This window comes from Prenolepis imparis, unplaced genomic scaffold (assembly GCF_030444845.1).
Source record: "Prenolepis imparis isolate NDT839.2.m4 unplaced genomic scaffold, iyPreImpa1.0 SCAF_4, whole genome shotgun sequence".
Taxonomy (NCBI): Eukaryota; Metazoa; Arthropoda; class Insecta; order Hymenoptera; family Formicidae; genus Prenolepis; species Prenolepis imparis.
In genome coordinates, this window is record NW_028141162.1 from 12,437,666 (window position 1) to 12,462,832 (window position 25,167).

Here is a 25,167-nt window from a genome sequence, read left to right on the forward strand (position 1 = left end):
CTGATATATATGATGACATATACATACACATTATGACGCATACATATACATATGTGTGTGTGTGTACACATATCTAAAAAAAATCCATATATTCTTTGTTAACTATTAACCAGATATTCCGCAAATATATTCTGGCTTTCGCCATAACAGGCATTCCGGTTCGTCTGGGTTATTTATAAACTTCGTTAATATAATATAATTTCGTAATATAAATGTTCTGTTCAAGCAATTTTCTCCATCTCCTTCCCCCCTTTCTCCGCCAAAATATGCAAATTTCCTACGCGCACAAATAAATTCTATTACTATTATTTCTCTTAAAACTTTGGAAATATCGCAGTTGCAAATAAATTTGATATTATTCTACTCAATGCACACACACACACACACACATATATATATAATTCACTTTTTTATTTAAGATTTTTTCTAATGAAAAAATTGTATAGACTATAAATTGTTTTTAAAAAATTTCAGTAAGTTGCATATTGTATAAATAATGAATATAATATAAATAATATATAAATAATGAATAAATTAACGATATATATATTTATTATTGCTTAAAAAAACGAATAAAATAGTTTTTTATTTATAAATGAATTTATTACATATTAAAATATTCGTCTGAATTTATTTGGAAAATTTGAAAACATTATTTTATTTATGTTATTTGATTACTTAGTACATTTTTGTCAAATAATACATTTATCTATAAGTACTATCTCTCAAATTAAAAAATGTTATCACATTATAGACGATTACATTCTTCTCAAGTATGAGAAATAATGAAATTATCGCAAACACATCATATAATAATAATTAGCGAGTGAGTAAAATCAACTTGAACACTAATTATGCGAATACATATGTATAAACAGGGGTGCTTAATTTACACTAAAATTATATCTTTATTGTATTTAAATTATATAGTATTTCATTTACGTTTTTTTTAGCCCAAAAAATTTTATGCGAATAATATATCGATAATAGATGCATTACTATTCCATCCAATTTGTTCGACGTCTTATTATGCATTGCATAAATATTCTCATAAATCATGCTCGATCACTGCCGAAACTTACGCTATCTGGATGCAATTTCATCTTGTCTGCCAGTCATTCGAAAAAAGCGCGAATTAACATTCGTAAAGAAGTAGGGTGCATTCTCTGTAGGGCAGAGTACTCTCTCCAGTATCTTAGGCAATCCGTTTTCCGTCTTGTTTCCGACTGGTTCCAGCATATTGTTCCACAAAAGATTAGCACCTGAAAACAAGAAGGAAGCAAATGCTTAAAAGAAACGAAAATGTTACGTTTTCGCGTCATTTATTTCGCTATTTTCGCGTAAAAGTGACAATGCGAATAGTTTCAATGACGTGACGTTTTCTTTCACCATGACTCTCATTGACATCATCTAAAAGATACTTAATGATTTCTCTTAAACCATTCACACGCCACTGACAAACACGCGCTCGCGTTTATAACAAGCCAGCTGCAAGGAACAGATGATCATTTTATTGCCCATGAAAGCGTTGCTTAAATGATCTATTTATTTTTAACCACGTAAATATAATATCAGCAAATATAATCATTAACTGACCGATCTTCGTACAAGAGGCCTTCATTAACCCGCGAATTAATTCCTGAGTGTCGTCCTTATTATTTTGCATTACAATAGCAAAATATAAATGCAAATTTTACATTTATGAATATGCACGCTTGTTACGTGTCTCTGACATAACTAATCATAGTATATATGTATGTTGCACTTGCGTAATACGGAATATTAAATTAATTTTCAAGTTGAACGTGCATTATGTGCAATATCTTCGCAAATGTTCATCGATATCGAAATTCTTCAAGACAATTAACATAATTATACAAGCGTAACTGATTTTTAATATGATTAAAATTAACTTATTTTAGAAACTTTATTGCAATCGATCATTAATATTTATCTGCAATCTGCATTTGATTTGCGTAAAATAAAAAAAAATTAATTTTTATATATACAATAAAAGATTACGCTACTATTAGCAATCTAACAATATAATAATTCTTAAGTAAAATATAGTGAACTGTATAAATTAATAAAATAATAATAACTTTTTGATAAAATCTAAATTAATATTATTGCGTAAAAAAATTTTTATACTGAATTTTTGTATCGCTATTCTCTAACTTTATTCATTATTTATTGTAACACTCTGATTCTTCGTGTCGCCTAGTGAAATGCAGCCGTTTTAACGCTTCAGTGTTCTTTTCGATGTTGTTAGGCGCAACTCAATCGATGACAATAAATAGCAATAGTAAATAGCATTATTACATTTTTGCAACAATTAATTTAACATAAAGTTTATATTTTGAATCTTGAATGAAAATATTTGCTTGAAACAACAAAAATAGAACAGTAAAAATATTAACACATATTTTTTACTATTAATATTATATCTATATCTTTTACCGAGCGCATGTCCTTTCTGACTGAAGTGGAAACAATCGTATGTGACCAGAGTAGAATCGATTGGCGGTGCATGATTAGGATCTGCATTAGGTGCATTGAATAATTTAGTAAATGGCTGTAATACCACCGTGAAATCCGGGAATTTATCGTATCTATAAAGAAAAACAACAAATACATTCACTAACATTTTGTGTAAATAAATTTATGAATTTAATGCACCAAACAACTTTCTCAGCACATATACATCAAATATAATGAAAAAGTTTCTTTCAAATAATAATGGAGACAGAAAAAAAAGAATAAAAAATTAATAGGTTGTTGATTAAGCAAAATATATTTAATTCTACGTTGAGTGTATTGAGGATTTACCTTCCTGAATATATTAAAGTTTCGGCGGCTTGCTGATAAAGCCGTGTCATGTTCGACGCGTTAATTTCCGGCCGATTACCCTCGTGCATACAAGCGCAATAAAGGGGATGCAATATCTTGCACATGACACTTCGCTTTACTCTAATCGAGACCGTGACATCTATCAAAAAAATAATGCAGATAGATATAAGTACATACGATAAAATCTTTGTGAAAAGTAATATGCGCTATAATTTTTGTTATATAGTATTTCAAGATCTGTGAAAGAAAGGCATTCGAGCCAGAGATACATACATATTGCAACAATATCTTTTTGTTCATGTTAGTATATAAAGTTACTAATTAAATTTATTAACTTTTTTCTAAAATTACTAATTAACAAAAATTGGAAAATGGCTCTGTTATATATGTATATAATCAACGCAAATGAGAATGGACTAATAAGAGCCAAAGCGCGGAAATGCAACGATCGACTTCCGGAACCATTTGCCTCTCATTAGTCCGCTCTCATTTACATTGATTACTAATTAGATTTTATCCAACTAATCTGCTCATTAAATTTGTTATTAAATTATCACCTATGGGTGGAATCAGATTGACCAGCGTTCGAGGAAGCGCGATCCTTAAGAAATCAAGCGCTCTTCGTAAATTCAGGGCATAACGCATTGGCGAAAACTGTTGTGGATCATAACATTGCGCTGAACAAATATCGTTAGCTCCAAAGAGGATTGTTATAAGCTGAAAGATAAAAGAAACATTTTTGTTTAAAATTAAGTGAAAATTTTAATAGTGATTATATTTTTCCTCATATCGCAATAAAAAATTGCAAGACGCACGAGAATTATTACCTTCCAGTGTTTCTTTACATTTATTTTCGGATCGGTTTTGATCCTCTGCACCAAGATTCTCGCTTGCTGCAACACATCCTCCGTAGCAGCAACTGGGAAGGCGATGTTCAGTTTCGCCGAAGTTGAATGAAACTCACCCGTACCCGTAGAATATCCGGTTAATCTCGGATTGAATATCTGTATATAATATGATTGTAATAATGAATATCATTGTAATAATGAAAAAACATCGTTTTTTTAAATTACAGATGGAATTGAACGCTGCGCTGGATTGAAGAGACTGAACATTCATTCATACATAATTTTTCACTCGCTCTACATGCGCGTGTACCTTCAAAATATTAGGAAGCGTGAGAAACTGCCTCCAATCACCCTGGCCTCCGGCGCACCAGCTGACTCCACGTGCCTCGATGAAGGTTCCTGCAGCGAATTCTTCCATGGCGCCGTTTCCGGCGACTAAGGAATCACCAAGACCACCGATCACGTCGATGTCGCCCGGTCTCAATCGATGAACGTTGTCTGGTATCGACAAGGATCTGCGAGGAAGAGAAAAGGGTGAGTTTTTGAAATTTACTTATTGATTTAGAACTTATATATATATCGTATATTCGTATACATTTAGCACTAAATGCGATCGTCTGCTGATACATAAATCATATTTATTGTCATTAAGAAATGATACAAATGACTATAATCAGCTCCAAAATAATCAAAATTATGAGCAAGTATCTGTGTAATGAAAATGCTCCACTCATAATCGCCGAGAGAATTATATCTCTCGTGTGGTATTGCATAAAATATTAATTAAATGAAATTATACCTGCCAGAATGCACATTGCATGGAAACGAAACGTTGTTGGAGATTATCGGTTGCCTTCGTACGCCACTCTGTAGCACGTAGCTCGGAATTCCATCTGCATCGAATTTTTTCTGAAAATTGAATAATTTGAATGAATCATACACACCTAGCTCTGTTTATTTTATGCACATGTGAAGAATGTTTTATCGTATTCGGTATATCTAATACTTGTTCATGCATTAATTACAATAACTCTGAGGATGCAAAATTATTTTAAAACAAAATGGTTATAATACGATTTCACGTAATTTATCGTGTTCTTTTACATAAGATTTGCATAATTGTGCAAGTAAAGTAATTTCTCCTTTGATGAGATATGACGCGCTTTGATGCCACTCTCTGATGTCTAACTACAATATCTAATTACGCGAGATTCGTATCTTCATTGAAGTGACTCTCATCTTCAAACACTCGTTCGAGTATTTGAGTTTGCGCAACTCACAAGATATGTGATTACCCAATTTGATTACTGCAACGATAATTATAATTTTGATTCGAACGACAGTATAGGATTTTATCAATATATTCCAACTTTTTTTGCATTAATTATTTTGTTATTAAAATAATATTAATTATTAAACTACTCATTAAATTTTAATTTAAAAAGAAACACATGTAAAGTCAATGAAATAATTACGTCTACAGATATACAAAAAAATAAATGCCTCGATAAAGATTTTAATTTCATGCAACTGCCATTATCATTCATATAAAAATATAAATAAATATAATTGAAGTTCTTTCATAAAATTTTCGCAAAAACTAAATCGTCTCGAAAATTAAAAATATTGCACGATCGCGGAAAAGTTCTTGTTAGAAGTTAGAAACATTGTTGATGATATAATATTACATTAAGTAAACCTTTCCTGCTAATATACACAAGAATTATTTCTCTGCAATCAATTGTGCAAATGTATCTCCAAAGTAGAACGAGACTTTTCACTTGCGGTTTTTTTCTGACAGCGCATTTAAGCCGGTGTCGATTAGCGTGCTTAACATTCGACACATGTCTACACTCTTGCTTTCTTCGATTTGCATTCCAACGTGCATTGCGTCGCGTCGCGACTTAAATATTGGCAATACATATAAATAATTTGTCAGTCATACTCTCGAACTGGATATGTCACATCTAGGTGTGTCTTGACTACATTTGTTGGACTTTCGAGAGAGACGTTAGGCTGTTAAATATTTTTTATTATTTGCATACATTTTATTACAATACCATAACGTATATTTTATCCACCTTTTAAAATAATAATTAATTAATTAAGAATATTTATTACTATTAAAAAGTAAACTTTCCATTTAAAATTTTACAATTTTACGAACTTTAAATGACTAATCTATGTGGAATTTTTATAAGAAGAGCATATAATGTGACGATTATTCTATTTATAAAATTCTATTTATAAAGACGATAATTATATTTATAAAAACCGAAATATATTGAAACGATCCTGAATATATTCGATATGCACAAGGCTTGCAGATCAAAGCAGACAAAAAGAAATGTTCCGGGCTTTCTCCGATCGCGTGGAATGCAAAGCATTCTTCTTTTCGAATTGCGACAACTTCCGGTTTTTAATATTAAGAAATTAAGATTTGATTTTTAACGTCATAGATAATTTTTTGTCGATTTAATAATATTAATAATAATAGAAAAAAATGCAAATTATAAATTGGATTATAAATCGGACTATAAATCGCATTATAGAAAGGGCGCGTTAGTGATTTTTTTTTATGTATTTTATATATTGCTTTTATATTATTTTATATTAAAATCAACGATAGAGAGAAAAAGAAAAAGCTGTTTAACAGATAATGTCATATTTAAATTTTGTTTGCAAATATTTTCGCAAATCTAAGAAGAAATTACAAATATCGTCTGGATAAAAGATCTGATTTTAACTCGCAAATCACGCACGATTTCTCGTTTGGAACGAACGTAGAATGATCTGCATACTAAAACATTTTTGGCAATTCTGGCAATAATGTTTCTTGTCAGTCCACTTGTCAGTTAGACTATTGAATTTGTGAACAATTACAAGCTTGGTAACTCTCACTTTCTTTATCTTCAATAGTTATATTGCGGTTACAACTTAAATTGCAAAAATTAACATTAGTGGGACAAGTTTCTTTTTTTGCATAGCTTTGCTTTATGAATTTTTGCTTTACGCACCTTTATATTCTATATAATTAATTTTAATACTTTTTCCTTAGTTATTTAATTTACTACGTTATTTGTTTAATCCAATTTATCAAATTTATTTATTTTTTTTTTTTTAAATTAATTAATTAATTTAATTTAAATTTCAAGTTAGTATAGATTTGGTAGACCTAAAATTAGTTTAATACAAAAATTTCTCGAATCTCGAATTGTTAGATTCGTGAAATAAGCAAAAAGAGATAAATATTTTAATACAATCAATATGAAATTTAGCTAATTCTTAACTTCGCGATCTTAATACCAAAAACTTACCTTGCCTGCTTGAAGTATTCTGTACAAGAAATCCGTGAAGGACATGCAATTGCACAGATGAAAGCCAACGATGGCCAGATATAAGTAAATTACTTGAACTCTCATGACTCTTCTCTCGAGAGTTATCAACGAGTGTTTCGAGAATTGATTACCAAAGAAATCTCTTTCCGATTTTCTTCAGATTTTTTTTATTCTTCAACTGCTAATCATTTCATGTTGAAAGATCTTGTTCGGCCTCCGACTTGGTCGAACGAGACTTCCGGTCGCCATCGATTCGCTGCCTTCAATCTTAAGAAGCGAGCGTCTTTAACAAGTCTTTCGAGTCTTCGACTGGAGAGAACTGCAAACTTTGATGTATGTATGTACGAGCCGTTATTTGCGTATGCATAAAGCGAGAGAATCGTTTCGATAAAACCGCGACCAGATTCCCGTTTATTTAACGACGGATACCTATCGCGATATAGAGAATTGTTTAGTCAATCTCTCTCTGATCCTTCGAGTAATGGATAAGTTTCGAACCAATCTCTTCATCGAAGTAAAGATGCAAAACTAACATTCTCCAATTTTTCTTAATATTACATTAATATGCAATTTTAAATTCTGTATCCCAATATATAATATCTGTATTCCAAATAAAAATGTACAGCAAAATTGGCGTTAAATATTTCTAATTAAATTCTGAAGTGCAGGCAAAAAATCTTTAATCGTTGTTCTTCGAAATTTGTTCAATCTCTTAATTTTAATATAAATTTTATAGAATGGGGGGAAAGAGAATGAGTTTTTTTGTCATGTCACTTGTATTGATGTTAGGGACGGCTTGGAACAATTATAGGAATCGTGTCACAGAATTTATATACAATTTGTAAATTTAAAAAAATACAGTTAGATTTGTAAGGAATTTTTTTTCTTCACTTGAAACCTAACATTAAACACATCATATTCTTTTGAATTCCGTTAGCTTCGATATCTATGATCAAGAGAAAGTGAATGTCTTTCAGGGATTCCGATTATATCAAGTTTGGCCCTAGAGAGTTTTTCCTTTCGATTAAAAATACATTTGACGTGCATTATATTTAAATTGCCTCATTTCTCAAATACGTCTCTAATTATATAACGATATAATAATTCTTCTTATAATAAGAAGCCACTGTGGTTCCGTTTAATTTCTCAGGAATGCAAATGACCGGAACAACGAACAATGTTTTCGCATAATTTCCTAAGAAAATAAAAAACGAAAGAGTGGACAAAGGCTTCGAAAGTATCACTTTACAGAATCTTCTTTTAAGAGACGAAAGACGCGCTTTCGCTAGTGTGCAAGTTCGCGTACCAGCCCCGTTGGGCATTTTCATAAATCACTTTTCATATCTTTAGAAAATGCAATTTGTCATTTGTGATGTAAAAAGTAGAAACGACGTTGTCAGAATATCGAATCATACAAGAATACATTAGCGTGAATATATGAAGAGCTTTTTAACACGCTCGTCAACATAAAGAAGAAATATTATATTGTATATATACAGGGTGTCCCGAAACTACCGCGAGATATTTTAAAGGCAGATTCTCTGGCCAATTTAAAAACGATTTTTCCTCAACGAAAATGTCGAGGGAGACCGTCATTTTTTGCATGTTCCCAATTTTTGTCATCATGTATCTTTGTAACTAAGCCTTAAATTTAAATTCTATTAAAAGAAACTTTACTTAAAATTAATTAAAGAATGTGGTTTTGTTAATATTATATTTCTAGAGGGCTTAGTTTACGAGAAACCCTTTATTTTTAATCGCTTATAACTCGAAAATTATTGGTGCCTCAACATTTTCGCTGAGGAAAAATCGTTTTTAAATTGGCCAGAGAATCTGCCTTTAAAATATCTCGCGGTAGTTTCGGGACACCCTGTATATACACATTTAATAAACTCTTTACGAATATTTTTTTCATAGATCAAATTAAAAAATATAAAAGTTAATGAAATATTCTTTTTGCTTGTATTTTGTATATAAATTTAGTTTATGAAAATTATATGATTTTCAGCGGTTACAAATATATATATGTACCTTGCTATCCGGTGATCTGTTATCCCGCATTGTTACAATTGAGGGATTGTTAAAGCATCAGAAAGCTTATTAAAAATTTGAAATTTTTTCATTATAATTAGGTATATTTTCTCACTATATGTAAATCAACTTTTACATATTTAAGATTAGCTCTTCTAAATTCTGAATATTTTTCATGACAACACCTTCAAGTCTGCAAAAACTGTTCTTGCGAAAAAAAATTTCCTTTCTTTTGCCGTAAAAATCTTTATCGTTTTTGGCGTAAAAGCGCTCGGGATAAATTCTCAAACAATTATCTAAACACCAAACTCTGTCGCGTAAAATTATAATGCTAATAAATTATAGTTATCTCACGAAAACGTCGAGAAACTTCGCGATTTGCGTGTCGATTAGCGCGAAGAAAGCCGATTCTCTTCAACAGTATTACCGGATGACACCACTAAACATGAATGAAGCGGGTCGAAGAAAGACGTTCTCGTGCCCATCGATGTGACCCCCACCTTTGAACATATTGACGATTCCCCTGCATTCTTTCGTAATCCTAATAGGCGGTAGTAGTCAGAAGCATACGTGAGTAACGAGACATTAGACAGCCGGTGTTACGATAAATTACCTTCCTTCTTGTTAATATACGCTTACACTTTATATGTATGTACACGAAGACACATTATACTTGTTTGAATATTTATTGACAAATTCTCTTTTATACAGAACAGCTTATCTGAAATTACATTAAATATCTTTAACATCAAGGATTGAATACCGAAATAATTTCTTTATCAATTGTATACCGGTATCGTATTTATCTTTATTAAGATGGCAAAGAAAAAATTTTTAATCACATTGGTAATCATATTAGACGTCAAAAATCGAAATTTTCATAATATGCATAACTTTTTGATATGTACATAACACTTTTCGGTAATATCAGTATATATAGCGATATTACTATTTATTATTATATTATTCTTGAATGTTTTTATTATCAAATTGATCAAGTAATATCCATGATATATATTTTACAAAAAAAGAAATAAAAGGTATATAATTCGTCCATAACTGGTTATAATCGTATTATTTTTTTATATTTACAGAGAAAATTAATAAGCCCATTTGTTTGTGATTACAAGAAATCTTTGCATTATGAAAAAAAGTAAGAGCTTTAATTTCATGTATTAATGCATTTACTAATATAATAATATAATTTTGATGCCTACTATATATACCGATATTTATACCAATTGAGTCTTTTTTATTGCTGTTATTATGAAAATCACCGGTTTCAATCTCTGATTCACACATCTTACAGTTTGCAACGTAATCGTAAATACATGAAATGCAACTAAATAGAACATACATTTAAATCCATAGAAAATAATAGACATAATACAATTATATGTGCAACTTAACGTTGTGTAATCCTTTATAGCATCACGAAATAATAATAATTAGAATAATTTTGCATGGAACAATTTTCCGTCCATATATATTTGCTCTATAAAGGATAAATAAGCACATTATAGCGCTCTGACTATACTTAAATAATTATGGCATTGCAACTACGTTTAAAAAAATCATATTACAATTGCTTGATTCATGATCCAATAATGCGATCGATACTTTCTCCTTTGTCAAGTATTAATATTTCTCATACACGAGCAATAATCAGTTTTGCTAGAGGATTTGTATTTTTCTTCAAAATGGAATTATATATATAAAATAAATAGACCGAGCAATAAATTATATATAATGACGTAATCTTAAGGCTACTGCATACTCACTGCAGCCATCTTGAATTGATGACGTCAGAAGCGAGAAAATATACCATGAAAATTCTTGCGACTTACGCTAAAATAAAAATGTTTTTCAATAAAATAGGGTTTGTAATCGATAGAACCAACTTGTAAAATATACCGAAAACTCTCCTTTTGTTTGAATAAGCAATAAATAACATTGTATATGTCGAATTGAATTGAGCCTAATCAAGGACGAAAACCAGCTGTTTGACAGGTATCGAAATGAAATAAATATTTGCTTTTACATAATAAATTATAACAAAATGAGAGTCTTCGGTATATTTTAACACTATAACAATTATTTTAAAAATAGAAACACTGCACTAAAATAATAAATGACGCTGTAAGTCGCAAGAATAATTTATGTCATTTTCACGCTTTTTAGTTTATAGTTTTGCCAAATGTGGCGCTGTCGTACAAATTTTACGGACTTGGCAATCGAGTATGCAGGAGCCTTAAGAATAAGTAGAAATAAAAGGAAAACACATAACTAGAAGCTCCGTCTTCTTCTAATGAAAGAAAGTAGCAGACACCTGAATGCGAATGTGCGTTCACAAGAAATGCGTACACATTCACACGCATAAGCGTGAATGATAGAAAAAAAGCATTACTAGATATGTTTCTCTTCTTTTTCACTTGATTCTTATACCAAAACATTGCGAAGATAGAAAATATGCTGGGTCTATTTTTCTACTTTTTTTAATCATATATCCCTGAATTTACATTTGTAGCCAGATAAGGTCTTTCTTCTGTTGGGCATAAGAATGTCTTGAAAGGCGGTTCCCATGTCTCTGATTTCTTACCTACTGGTTGCAACAAATTGTTCCATAGAATATTTGCATCTGCAAAAAAAATAGAAACAAAATATTTTTTAATGCATTTAATTTTTCAATATTAAATTAAAATTTTGTTTGAGTTGGTAATTATTATGAGTTTGAGTTGATATTTATTTAATGATAATTTTCGATAATCCTGTACTAATACGACTGTTACGATTTTAAGAAGTAAGTTAAACGACTTGTCAAACTGATTGTAATATACTCGTAACCATAATGATTATTATTGCATTTTTTAAAATTATTGCAATATTACATGCTGATTATTATTAACATTGAATAAAAAAATTACTATTAACACTGAATAAAAAAAATTAAACAATTTTAAATACAGAAGAGATTAGTTGAAATAAAGATTTTTAAAAAACTTGAAGATTAAAGAAAGTTATTTATGTGATATTTCTTGTTAGAGAAAAGTAAACTTACACCAAGCATTAGTTCTTTGTCTAAAGTGAAGACAATCAATGCTTAAATATTCATGTATAGGGACAATTCCATTCTTATTTTTTGGTAACAATGAATGCCTTAGACCGGGTTGAGCTGTGACTGCAAAATCATCACTCTGCCACTCTGGCATTAAAGAGATTTCCATCTCTGCTTTTGACCACCTAAAACATTTTTTCCAGTTTTTATTTAATCTCTACATTTCGCTTTTAAAAATATTGCCAATAATACTTTTATATCTCGAGGATATGGATTTTAGAATCGTTAGAATTAATTTATTATACTATTATAAAATATTTCCATGTAATATAATGTATATCTAAAACCACGATAAGTCGCATATCAAAAATAATTATTGCCATTTGATAAGAATAATGTGGTGTGTGAGCTCACCTTTCTATTATATCATAATAATATTTTCTATGGGGTCTAAATGAAAAGCCAAACATACAAGGGCACTCGAAACTCATTGTGAGAGAACAATTAAACGATGGGTTTCCTTGTTGAGCCTCAACCAAAGCTGCTGAACTTATAGGCGCAATTATAGCTACGAAGGTTCGCGGCAGATTTTTTTTCAGTACCCATAAAGTTTCAATTACATTTTTTTTATGATCTTCTATAACCTTTTCGGCTGTTGGTTCATAGCATATGTTAGCACAAAAGTCGTTGATTCCGATATTCATCGAGACAAACTGTAAATAAAATTTATTATTATTAATGTCTAATCGTCAGAATAGAATATTTTATATTTTAATAATTAAGAGCGTAGAATCGTCGATGGTAAAGTGATGCTTTATAAATGTATCATACTGACGAGTAAAAATTACAAAATTATGAAAGACGAGATAGAACAGCCTTTCACTAAATTTTTTATGCGAAAAAAATTGATGTAAAATTCTTGCAAAAAATCCTGTAATTATTTACAATTAACTCTATTACAAATGGTAAAATACAATTTTAAATAACAGCACTTATCGTGCTATTTATCATTCCATGATGTTCGCGTTTGTAACAAATTTAATCAGTCGAGTAACATACCTTCCAAGCCTTGTCCCAAGTCGTACCCACCATTGGGTAACTTTTAATTCTCTGGACTAGTACCTGCGCATTATAAGGCAAGTCTACGGACATAGCACCAATTTCAGCGACATTTAATTCCGATGACTCCATAACTGTCAAAGAATCCGCCACTGCATATCCTACTACTTCAGAGTTGAATTCCTAATAGATAGAAAATTTCTATGTGATTCATTTGCATTGTTAAATGAGCCATTAGTTCTCAGGATGTAACATTGTTTTAATAAAGCACCACTGTAATTTTTCCAATCATTGTTTATGGAAAAAATCGGAAATCTTAATTTTGATTATAAATTCTCTGTGAGAACAAAATGAACAAAAACGAATTAAAAGTAAAAATATTTTGCTTACAGCACAGCTTTTTATTAATTGTTTTATATCCTTATTTAATTTAGTAATGCGTTTATTATTTTATACTGTCATCATACGTTAATGCAATTCAGAATTATATCAGTGGATTACAGTATTATACTAGTGGATACAGTAGTGGAGAGTTTATTCGTTATAAATGTTTAAATTTTCATTGCTATAGCAATCAATTTAAATCTTAATCGATCAAATGAAAAATGTCACTATGTATTGATACAATAATGTTGATCGTCTTAAAAGTCCACCTTAATAATGTTGGGAACAGTTAACCACTTTCTCCAATTGCTTTGACCTCCGCCGGCCGCGGTAACTCCTCTGTTGCTTACAAAAAGTGCTATAAAACATCTTGCGAAAACGGCGGCTCCAGATGTAAGGGAATCACCTAGTGTGCCAATTAGTTGGATATCACCCGGTCTTAATTGGTTCACGTTTGTTGGTGGCTCCTTTGATCGACCAACTAAAATTTATCACCGATCATGTCCCGCTCCATAAAGAAAGTACATACTATGTGTTTCACTATCATATTGTATTTAATAGTACCTACAAAATATTTTATTTAATTAATTTTAAGTTAACATTTTTTTTTTTTTTTCGATTACGCATTTATAGTTTTAAAATAATTAATTATTAAGGCAAAAGCACATTTTTCAGTTGATTTTAAGAAAGAGAGAGAGAGAATCTCGCTTTAATAGAATTTTAATCAGTTGAAATTCTAATATTTAAAGTTATAAAGATATTTTTTTAGGGTTTGATTCCAGATTCAGTAACTTTCGATATTTTTCTAGCTTACGCTTCTTTAGGGAAGTATTAAAGATGAATCTCAGATTATATTTAAACACTTGACTCGCATGAAGTAAAATTTGTGCTCTGTGCACAACCATTTATTTTTAAAAAAAATTAATTTTCCTAGAAACTTACGCATATTACCATCCACCAAAATTCTATCCCGGGAAAATTAAATTGTATTTTTTACATGAGAGCCAATTGATATCAATTGGCTCTCATGTAAAATTTCTTTAATTAGTGTTATAAAAATATGTTGCAATTATAAAAAAAAAATAAAATAAAATTGTTTTAATTTTAAACAGCTTCAATAATTAGAGAAAAAAAAATTATCTTGAAACGTCAAATTTTGAAATTTTAAAAAATATTATTTGTGACAAAGGATATATTTATTGCAATAATGAAGATGTGTGTGACTAAATTAGATGAAGATAGAGTTTTGAACAAGTGATGCTATAGATTAGCAGGAAAATGATGATAAAATGCTAATAAATATATCTTACTTGAAACATTGCAAGGAAATGGCACATTCTTGGGAACTTCTGGATACGTTGTTCCTGGCGGTGGTCCCAGCAATTTTTCCATCGGCTCTGTAAGATTAATAGCGCAAACAATAAGATAATAAAAAATAAAGATTGCTTATATTGCACATAAATAGGCAGGAAAACACGATAATTATTTAATAAAACAAATAAATCTGCTATTGCTAAATAATGATAAAATACGGACTATATATAATGCACGATTCTCTAATGTAATTCAGTACGTGCGTCGAATTATCGGCTAGGGCAATGAATTATGCAGAACAGTAGTCACAGAGTAGGAAGAAACTTCACGAAGACGCGAGTTACATTTGTTTGCTCACCGGAAAGAAACTACTTCCTTTAAACTACATTAGAAGATGTATATATGCATATATTTTTTTATCAAAATTAACATATTTGATCAGTAATTGTTCAAATTACGTTAGATAAAAAATAACTTTCATGCGATAAATAGCAAACATTAGAAGGAACAGCAAAGAAATAAAGAGAACAAAAAAGAAACTACAACTATCATACATACTCGTCACAAGTAACTAATCTATATTTATTTTGTGACTGATCTAAATTTTTGCTCTTGCGCCAAAATTTCCAAAATTTACCTTGTTTACTTATAAACGTGGTATTTGAAACACTCTATTCATTCAAAGAAATAAAAGATAATTAGATTATATTTATTTTTAACGCTTATCGCATTCATAGCAAATGCATAACATGTTGTGAGGAAGCGTAAATTAATGTACTAGTCATATTGTCCGCGTGTAAAATTCTCAAATATAGTATTCGAAGACTCGAAACAATTCACGTCGATATTATAATTTATGTAAATTCATATTACAAGCAAATAGAATTCAAGAATATCAAAATGCAAGGCTAACACAAAAATTATGTTAAATATATATTTATATATATATAAAATATTTATGTAATTTATTAAGCTTGAATTGACTGAAAGTACCATAGTATTCTTAAATCAAATACCAATTAGTATCTGTTTGAATATTTTTCATAACTTTATTGATTGAATATGTATTTATTATAAATATTTTATAGATGTCAAAATGTTCATATATCATATAAACTCTTATCGTATAGTCACTTAATATAAAATAAAAATAAAAATAATATTTAGCGGTACTAATTGAATTTGCATCAGAAGAAAACTATCAGAAATGAATAAATTTTATAACTAGCTCACGATTTTATAACTTTTGCACATGAAGTCGTAAATGTTCATATATTGTCGAATATGACCAAGAATCGGGAAATTATCAGAAATGAATAAATTTTATAACTTTACGATTTGATAATTTTGCACATGAAGTCGTAAACGTACATCCATCGAATGCGATTAACTTAGAATCTGAAAATTCTCAGAAATAAATACATATAAATTTTTTATAACTAGCTCACGACTTTATACCTTTACACACAAACTCATAAACGTATATCCATCGACCTCGATTGAGTTACAATCGGAAAATTATTAGAAATGAATAAATTTTCTTAATTAAATAAATTTCATAATTAGCTTACGATTTTATAACTATGCACACGAAATCGTAAATATACATTCATCGAATGAATTAGAATCTGAAGCTTATCAAAAATGAATTTTATAATTTAGCTCACATTTTTTTTTATAATTTTGTATATACACGAAATTGCACCATCTATTTATCGATGGTACCGAATTAGAATAGAATAGAACATATTCAAGTATGAGTTTTAGTAATATATGAGAATATATAGAAGATTTACATTTTTTTTCCTTTTATGATTATATGGTAAATTTGAAAATCTTAACATGTGTAGATCTGCAAAAATTATTTGAATAATAAAATTGAATTAAACATATTAAATATTTGGAACATTTTTAATTGGAAATAATGTCGAATAAGATGCATTTAATTTTATATCAAACATTGATATATAAATGCAAAAAAATTCCAGGACGCTACAAGATCTTAGTAATAAGTCTGTATTTTTTTAAGGAACTTTGAAAAAAATGGAGAATTAAGAATATGAGTTCTTTCTTTTCATAATCTTTCATATATCGCAAATTACACATACATACCGTAATAGTCCTCAACCCAATGACGGAGACCGGCAAATATTTCATCATTAAAGGGAGTATCTAGAGCAGTCTTAACGGGCTGACTTGACGCCCTCCAACACAACTGCAGTAGCAGGATGCAACAGAGCCATTTCCACATTGTTTTCTGGAATGATAGAACCGACTATTTGGTAAGCGTGTTGCACCGTCCGAGATCGAGGTACCCAATGACCCATCACGCAGCTTAACTTGCAAAGAAAACTCAAATACAGTACAGAAATCGCGACCTTGATCAGAAACAAGGTCAGCCCGTTTTGCGCCCCGCTATAGGAAACAATAAACCGTGATTGCTTTATGGGAAACAGCACGATGAAGGCAAATATCTTATCTTTTTTACCATTTCAATTTTTAGATTATTTTTTAACATTCTTAAGAATTATGTAAAAAACAGTTTATAGTTATAGTTATAGTTACATATAAAATTTATTTATTTTTTTTTTATTTATTTATTTATTTCATGTTTAATATTTGTCCTTCAATCTAGCAGCCATTTGATAATCGTGTATTAAGTCACGCGCAAATAGCCCGAGGTCATTATATATCCTGAAAAGAATTATACTGAAATTATATATATATATATATATATATATATACTAAAAAAAATTTTTTTATTATTCAAAACATAATATTTATATAAAAAAATGGAATTAAATTTTTATCTTTCGAGAGATAAAAAAAAACAATAGGAGAATATATTGAAATTCTGAATCCCAAATGCATATCTAGTTACGGGATGCATTAGTAACATTAGTACATTAAGTAAATTCAAGATGTTTAGAGACTGCAACTAATTAGATAGTTACATAACTCTAATAATAAAAAAATATTTAAAAAATAATGCACCAATTAAGTTTAATAAAACCTTAATATTAACATAATTAACATTTCCTAAAATATAAATTGAAATTCCATTGACTTATATAATCTATTTTACATACCACTGATCAAAATCCATTTGCATATCTGTTGAATTACTTATTGTTACGTGTATCGGATTTATTGAAAAAGGAGGACACAAAAAGATATAAAATAAACTGTACAAAGAAGTTGAACTTTAACATAAAATATACTCAAAAATTAAAAGTATTAAATTATTTAAATTTAAGTAAATAAAATATAAAAATAATGTGTATAAATAAAAATAAAATTATAAAAATTAGATATAAAAAATGATTGAAATTATTATATTATTGTTATTATTGTAAGTAAATAATTAAATAATTTTATTGTTGTTGCTATACTTCTTTTTATGTGTGAATTATAAATATATAGATTATAAATTTAATTAATTAAATTTCTTCTTTTTTGCTTCTTTTAGTATTTTTTCGTGAAATATTGATTACATTCAAGTTTACCTCTCTCTTTGATTAATAATTTAATCAGCTCTTATTTAATCAAATTTTATTTTTACCGAATTGTGAATGATTCTCGATGATTTATTCTTGATTTATGCAGCATCCACGAATCAAACCAAGTGTGTGTATCAGTTATCTTCTGCTGTATTTCTATTGCACATGTAAAGTCGCTTAAACAACTTGCCGCGAGATTGCGGCAGTTACAAAATTGGTGGTAGTATCAATGTTACGATGGATATTGTATTGTATTATCCCGAATACAAGAAAAAATGTGGCTGATCATAGCAGGAGTTCGACTACTGCTACTAACAGCGCCTATTTTATCATCAGACGTTTTTTGGATATATTTTTCGAAGCGTTTAAAATTATTTAACGACGGACAAAGAGTTCTAGACATTAAAAATAAAAAATAAAAAATATACACTTGACAAAATATATTTGCAGATGTGGTATTTTAATTCGTGATTTATATATTCATTTTTATATACAATTACGAGCATGATATACCAGAATACTTGAATAATATTCAACGCAAAATAATATGTATATTGCGAGATATTGAAGAAAATTATAGTTAGTTCAGAATTGTTTATAAATTTTCAAGTATGTTATAATCAATATGTGAACATATATATGGTCATCTATTTAATAATAAGATTGATTGTCTTATTGCTAATGATTGCAAATTGATTAATAAGATTAAATTTTATTAGATATATAAAGAGTGCACATAATTACTCTAATGATTTTCTCTAAATTCTATTTTCACAAATGTATAGTATTTTATTAAAACTTATGTTTGCGTTAAATTTTGCATCTACTATCAGCAAAATATTGCGCATGAAATGACTAATTCGAAAGATGTGTCATCATTAGCATATATATTTCTATGATATCTTGAAGCAAAGAGAGCAAATATATTCTATTGTGTAAGCGATAACTTTCGATTTCGTTTTTCCTTTCTTTAATGCCTCGCCGATAACATTTAATGTCAAATTATATTTAATATTACATGTCTAATCACTACTATGAAATGAATATTATCACAAGCACTGTTATTTCAAAGCTTGATATTAAGTTTGATATTAATTTTTCAAAGGAAAAAGTAATGTCAAAAAGCTTCGGAAAAGACAAAAGTCTTCCGAACCGAAAACAAAAAATCGATTTGTAATTAACACGAATGAGAAGATATTTGGTTCACCATTTGACTGATTAATAAACTCGATATCATATTTTGCAATATAAATCCTTTTTTTACAATTAACTTCAAAAAACCATTTTGTATACTTTTAGTGACTCTCAACTGAAGTACGACCAAATTTGAAGCGGTTCGAACGAGACAAGCAGAATAATCCCGACAAAGGATTAATGCATCTCTGGGTCTCTATCGGAATTCTTCCTGCGCAGTACCTCGAATTCTCAGCCGAGGATGCTTCGAGGGTGAGAGGATGAGCGTGCTTCAACATTTAGGAGACTTCTATTTTCGGCAGCGGTGCGCCTCTTGTCGGGCATCGATCGTCGGTTTTTTCCAAGTAAGTAAGACATATATAAGGAGTTGAAACTGGAGGATCTGAGTTAGAAGAGATAGAGAACGTGAGAAAGGGGAAAAGAGGGAGTAGAGAATCTTTGCAGGGAGGGCGCGCTGATGGAAGAAGAGGATTTGTCAGAGGTCAAGGTTGAAACGAGTGAGTTCTTCCCTCTCTTCGCTTTTCCTCTCATCATATTTCTCTTTGTTTTTCTCCCATCTCTCTCTCCTCGATTTTCTCTCCCATCTTTAAGTCGGAAGCGCAAATTTCCAGTATTATTTTCAAAACAGATGTCTAGAGTTGCCGATCGAAAATATTAATATTGAAAATATCTATTGTAAGAAAGATGTGATTTTACGTAATATCAGAACGTGAGATGTATACGAGAAATCGATCACTTTGTAATCTTTATTCGACATTTGTGTCTAAGAAAAGACGGCGGTTAATTTTTTTACATACGATGTATCCTATATAAGTTTAATGCTATTCAGAGATAAATTAAATCCATATAATTTGTAAAATCTGTTTTAAATATAGTAAAGTCATATCTAAAAAATGGAACAAATTATTATTTAAATATAGTAAAGTCATATCTAAGTGGAACGAATTATTAAATACAAATTATTCCGTATCTTATACATGGTGAAACAAACAGTAATGAGAAGGGAAAGGAAAAGAGAGGGAAAAACGCGAATATTCAAATTGATCTAATTATAGCATAAAATTACAGGAATTAAATAATTCAAAAACAACGTTTACAATTACATTTTCATTAGCATTTTTTTGTTAGGAATTTTCTTTCAACAATCATATTTTTAATTAGCATTATAACGAATCATGATTATTGCGATTGTATAAAGGAACGATCGTAATTAGTGACCACCGGAGTCGTTGGGACTCTCTCCGGCTTATCTCCTCGAAATTCTATTCCGCAGATAACAAATCAGCGCTATCAACATTCATTAGTATACAATGGTAGAACAGAACTCTCATGACTATCTCGAAAATTAGCAGCTTTACATACGTAAAATCACACTTTGTCTCATCTTGATTTTTTTTCTTAAAATTTCTGTTATAATTTTGACAAATTTTTAAAACATTTGATAATTTAGACATAGACATTTCAGCGCAATATATTATATAATATACACAAGTATGTAATGCAACACAAACTATATACAACAATACATATTATTAACAATATTATTAAGATAAAGATATTAGTTTAATAGATTTGAATAGTTTTTGTCATCTAGTGCAACTCTATTCTAAAAATTGTATAAATAAATGATAAAAACATATCTCACTTTATTGACGCAAACAATTTTACTTTCAAATTGTATCGTTAAAAGAGTTAATCACAATAACAAAGCCCATTATTCGACTTGTGTGTAGTTTGGACAAAAATGAAAGAAACGTAACGGAATCTATTCTTTACGTTGCAGCATTCTATACAATAATACTATCTTCTAATACAATCTGTTCTATTCAGAAAAATTCTGATAGATACAGAATATGTGAAAGAATTACATAAAAGCCACGTGTGTCAGTTGAATTATATAACGTTACTAGTTTATCTGTTAAAATGCACAGCTAAACGAAATATGATTTGTTGCACACGAATCATATAACGCAATTATGTGATAAAATCATTCACACGTGTTGCTCATATGAGAAATAATAACAGACGTTTCCATGTAATGATATAGACTAATTGTTATAGATGTAATGTAATTATTGCAACATTACATTGCTCGATCATCGATGACGTTACTAATACAAAATCTCGTGTATACAAATGATATAAAAGGGTACTACGTAAAAGTGTATATAAGATAAGATAATTTATATATAATTCGTGGAAATTAAATGATTACAAAAACAAATATTTATTAATGATAGTAGAAAGCATGATTTGTAAAGTATAAATATCGATTGTATCCAATATCGTAATAAGTCATGAAAGGCGATGATATCTGGATTTTTCGTCGCCGAAAGATTCTATCGAGATCTCGTCGACCACTGACAATCGATAGGTCAAGATCGAGTTCATTTCAGGATCACAAAAATATATCTTCTTTAAATAATAACTATATTCACGAACGCATATTTTATCGATCATAAAAATAACGCGTATCTTTGGAGCAGGTCAATAACAATTAAGCGTCTTTAGATTTTTAACTTGCATATCACTTTTAACTCGCCAAATGATTTGCAGAATTAGACACACGAGTTGAGGAAACAATATTTGTGAGAAATGCGCTGCTTATCGCGCGGATTTTTTCGCCCCGTTCTTGCCGTTTCACTGACTCTCTTTCGCAATCACTAACGCGTCTTTCGCGAGCTAAGAATGAAAAAAAATCAATACAAAAAGCACACACATTCACACAGCCAAACCATATATTATTTTAACAACATAGAGAATCACGTATAAAGACACGTATAAACAGCTTACGTAAAAAAAAAAAAAACAATTCATAAATGCATCTTATTTGCTGCATACAAATAATGATGATATATCTATAAAAGTATTATATATAATACAAAAATAAATAAATTAATAAATCAAAAGGATTAAGCTAAAGTTCACGCTTTAAAGATTTTTTCCGCTTTATCATAGCAGATATGTTTATTTTTTTCTTTTTTACTTCACATGCTAAGATAAATAGTTAAAATTCCATTTGATATTTTTGTACACGCAAAAAATTTCTAGATGTCGCAACAAAAATTATCGCTATTTTTTGTATCTGATAGAATATCGTTTGTCACAGATAGAATTATCGTTTGTCACAGATAGCATTTTTTAGTTCTGTCTCTGTCATTTAGATTGATTACGTGCAAAATATATACGATATTGCAATATGTGCTAATCATTTGTCTACCTCAGTTAATTTTTTGCACCTAAAAAATTTTTGCTACAATTGCAAAACCATTTTTTTGAGTGTATAACGAAGACGTCAGCAGAAATTTGATTAGCTTTGGGATATATGTATATGAAATCTTAGCGATATGTATATATTCTCATTTTGATCGTGCTTCTAACAACGATACGAGTACAAAGGATCGCTTTATCAGCTGTTCGTCTTTGATGTATCCAAGCGTAATGAACGCGATGAAAATTATGCTTATTAGATACATTGGTTTGTACGAGCTGTATGCGTGTCGGTTCAATGAACTCGCGAACGATATTGATCTAATTCCAAGAGACGCCTAAACGCGCAATTTTCCCGCGCACGTCAACGCGAAATAAATGAGATTTACGATGAGATTTATCTCGAGCGCAAGGTAAAAGAGATACTTGGATCCTAAATAACGAAGTTATATATGGATAATCTGTTCTGTTGGATAATCTGTAAAGAATAATATAAACACAGATGTTTATCTCCGGAAGTTGTGCTTCAACTTTTAACTATTTATCGGCATAAAATGTTATCAGGTTTACTATCTCATGCGATTTTTATTAAAACTTCAAACAGCAAGTTTTTATTCATAGAATTCGTAATGGTAGGTGATAGATTGATATCTTTAAATTATCAGAATTTTCCTAATAATCGTTATTGAATAGCAATGATAGCAAAAGATTGACGATTTAAAAGGAAAGATTTAACTTTATCGATCCGTGACAATAAGTTTTACAATAAAAAATTGTTAATGCATCTCGAATATATATGTTAAAGGAAATGTATATTTGCACATGATAAAATAAGAAATATCAGATTTCTTACGAACGCTTCAAGATCTCTAATTTTGTAAATTGGAGAAAAAAAAGAATTGTCTTATATATGATAAAGAGAGCATACACATATATTGAGTTTAATGTCACTAAGAATTTTTGTTTCCGATAAAGATAATTATTAAAATGGAAAGAGTAAGAAATTAAAGAAAATAATTTTTAAAAGATGATTTAAATCTATATCGAATGATTACTGATGTCAACCATACGTGATCTTTTTCCTATACATTTATCATTTATTATATCCTGTTTCCTGCTTCTATAAGTAAATATTTAATAGGAAAGAAGAGAGAAATATTATTTAATTTTTAATCTTTTTAAAATCTATATACGTATATTAAAAAATATATTTATTTGATATATATTTATACCATATGGTATAAATACGTATATTTATATTTCTTAAAATTTAGAAGGGCATTTTGAGATCTTTAGATATCAATAATATTAGAATAATGAATTTAATTTGAATTAATATGAATTTGAAATGAATTAATGTCGATATTTATCGCACGTGTGTAACTTCTATACTAAGCGATCATTACTTGGCTATACCAGTTATCGCTGACACAGATTGCATCGTGTTCATTTAATCTAAATCTAAGTTAATATTATTTAATATTAATATGTTATGCTAGAATGTACTTATTTAATATATTATGAAGATGCTGACCATATGTAGCACAAAAAATGTTTCTATACAAATTATTTAACATAGTTATATCAAGAAAAAGACTAAATATGTATAAATAATTTGCAAGGACGATAATAAGAAGGACGACGCGTAATGTATTAAAATTATTATTCCAATTTATGGGCGCTTTATGCATGCTGCTAAATTATTCCTCGTAAAAACGTATGGCATTTTTTTATGCAATTCACATGATAACAAAGAAAATTTCATCCGGGAAGAAATTGTGGCGATCTATATAATTTAACTAAATTCACGCAAACAAAATTGCAATAAAACATTAATTATATAACTGTATTTACATACAATTAGCGAGTTGTTTATTAAATTAAGTTCGTCGACATTAATTTCAGTTATGGTCTCATGATGTCAGTCAAGTATCTCAGATAATCGCTATCACTAACTTAGTGCCAGTCAGCCACTCAATTATTTCATTTTTATTAACATGATTTGTGACGTCATACGCGAATAAAACGTGACATGTAGAATAATAGACATTTTGACAAGTTATTTTAACAAGTCATTTAAAAGTAATGTGTAAGATAGGCTATTTTTTAAATTATCACATTATTGTTATGTATCATACATATATCATATTATTATCGAGTCGAATATTGAAAAAAGAGCGCATATTCTTTAGACGATAAAATATGTAAAAGTTTTCACTTTTCATGAGTTCATATTCTCTATAGATCTTTTACTCTGTAAATTCTTATATATATCCATGTAGTTTGAATTTACAATTTCATAGTTCTATAGATTATCGATCTTATATGCACCTCCCCTCTCCGCTTCTTAAATTCTATAGAAATTTCGATTCGAGATAATTTAA

General features: G+C 29.3%; 2 protein-coding genes across 4 annotated transcripts; both read right to left on the reverse strand.

Annotated features, from left to right (window-relative positions):
* Positions 1-715: 715 nt before the first annotated feature.
* LOC145935050 (phospholipase B1, membrane-associated) lies at positions 716-9,499 on the reverse strand. 2 transcript variants are annotated; one of them, XM_083036063.1, is made up of 9 exons: positions 9,068-9,499; positions 7,016-7,355; positions 4,498-4,607; positions 4,009-4,213; positions 3,678-3,854; positions 3,408-3,567; positions 2,830-2,989; positions 2,461-2,612; positions 716-1,262 (listed from the first exon to the last, which is right to left on the reverse strand). In XM_083036063.1, the coding sequence occupies exons 2-9, from the start codon at positions 7,118-7,120 to the stop codon at positions 1,084-1,086; spliced, it is 1,248 nt and encodes a 415-aa protein (XP_082892189.1). In that variant the 5' UTR covers positions 7,121-7,355; positions 9,068-9,499; the 3' UTR covers positions 716-1,083. The 2 variants fall into 2 exon arrangements, with proteins under 2 accessions (XP_082892189.1, XP_082892190.1); XM_083036064.1 differs by having other exon boundaries at positions 7,016-7,362.
* Positions 9,500-11,546: 2,047 nt separating this feature from the next.
* LOC145935051 (phospholipase B1, membrane-associated) lies at positions 11,547-19,928 on the reverse strand. 2 transcript variants are annotated; one of them, XM_083036066.1, is made up of 8 exons: positions 19,796-19,928; positions 16,992-17,136; positions 14,876-14,962; positions 13,835-14,046; positions 13,182-13,364; positions 12,537-12,835; positions 12,126-12,307; positions 11,547-11,705 (listed from the first exon to the last, which is right to left on the reverse strand). In XM_083036066.1, the coding sequence occupies exons 2-8, from the start codon at positions 17,128-17,130 to the stop codon at positions 11,563-11,565; spliced, it is 1,245 nt and encodes a 414-aa protein (XP_082892192.1). In that variant the 5' UTR covers positions 17,131-17,136; positions 19,796-19,928; the 3' UTR covers positions 11,547-11,562. The 2 variants fall into 2 exon arrangements, with proteins under 2 accessions (XP_082892192.1, XP_082892191.1); XM_083036065.1 differs by lacking the exon at positions 19,796-19,928 and having other exon boundaries at positions 16,992-17,213.
* Between the last annotated feature and the right edge of the window lie 5,239 nt (positions 19,929-25,167).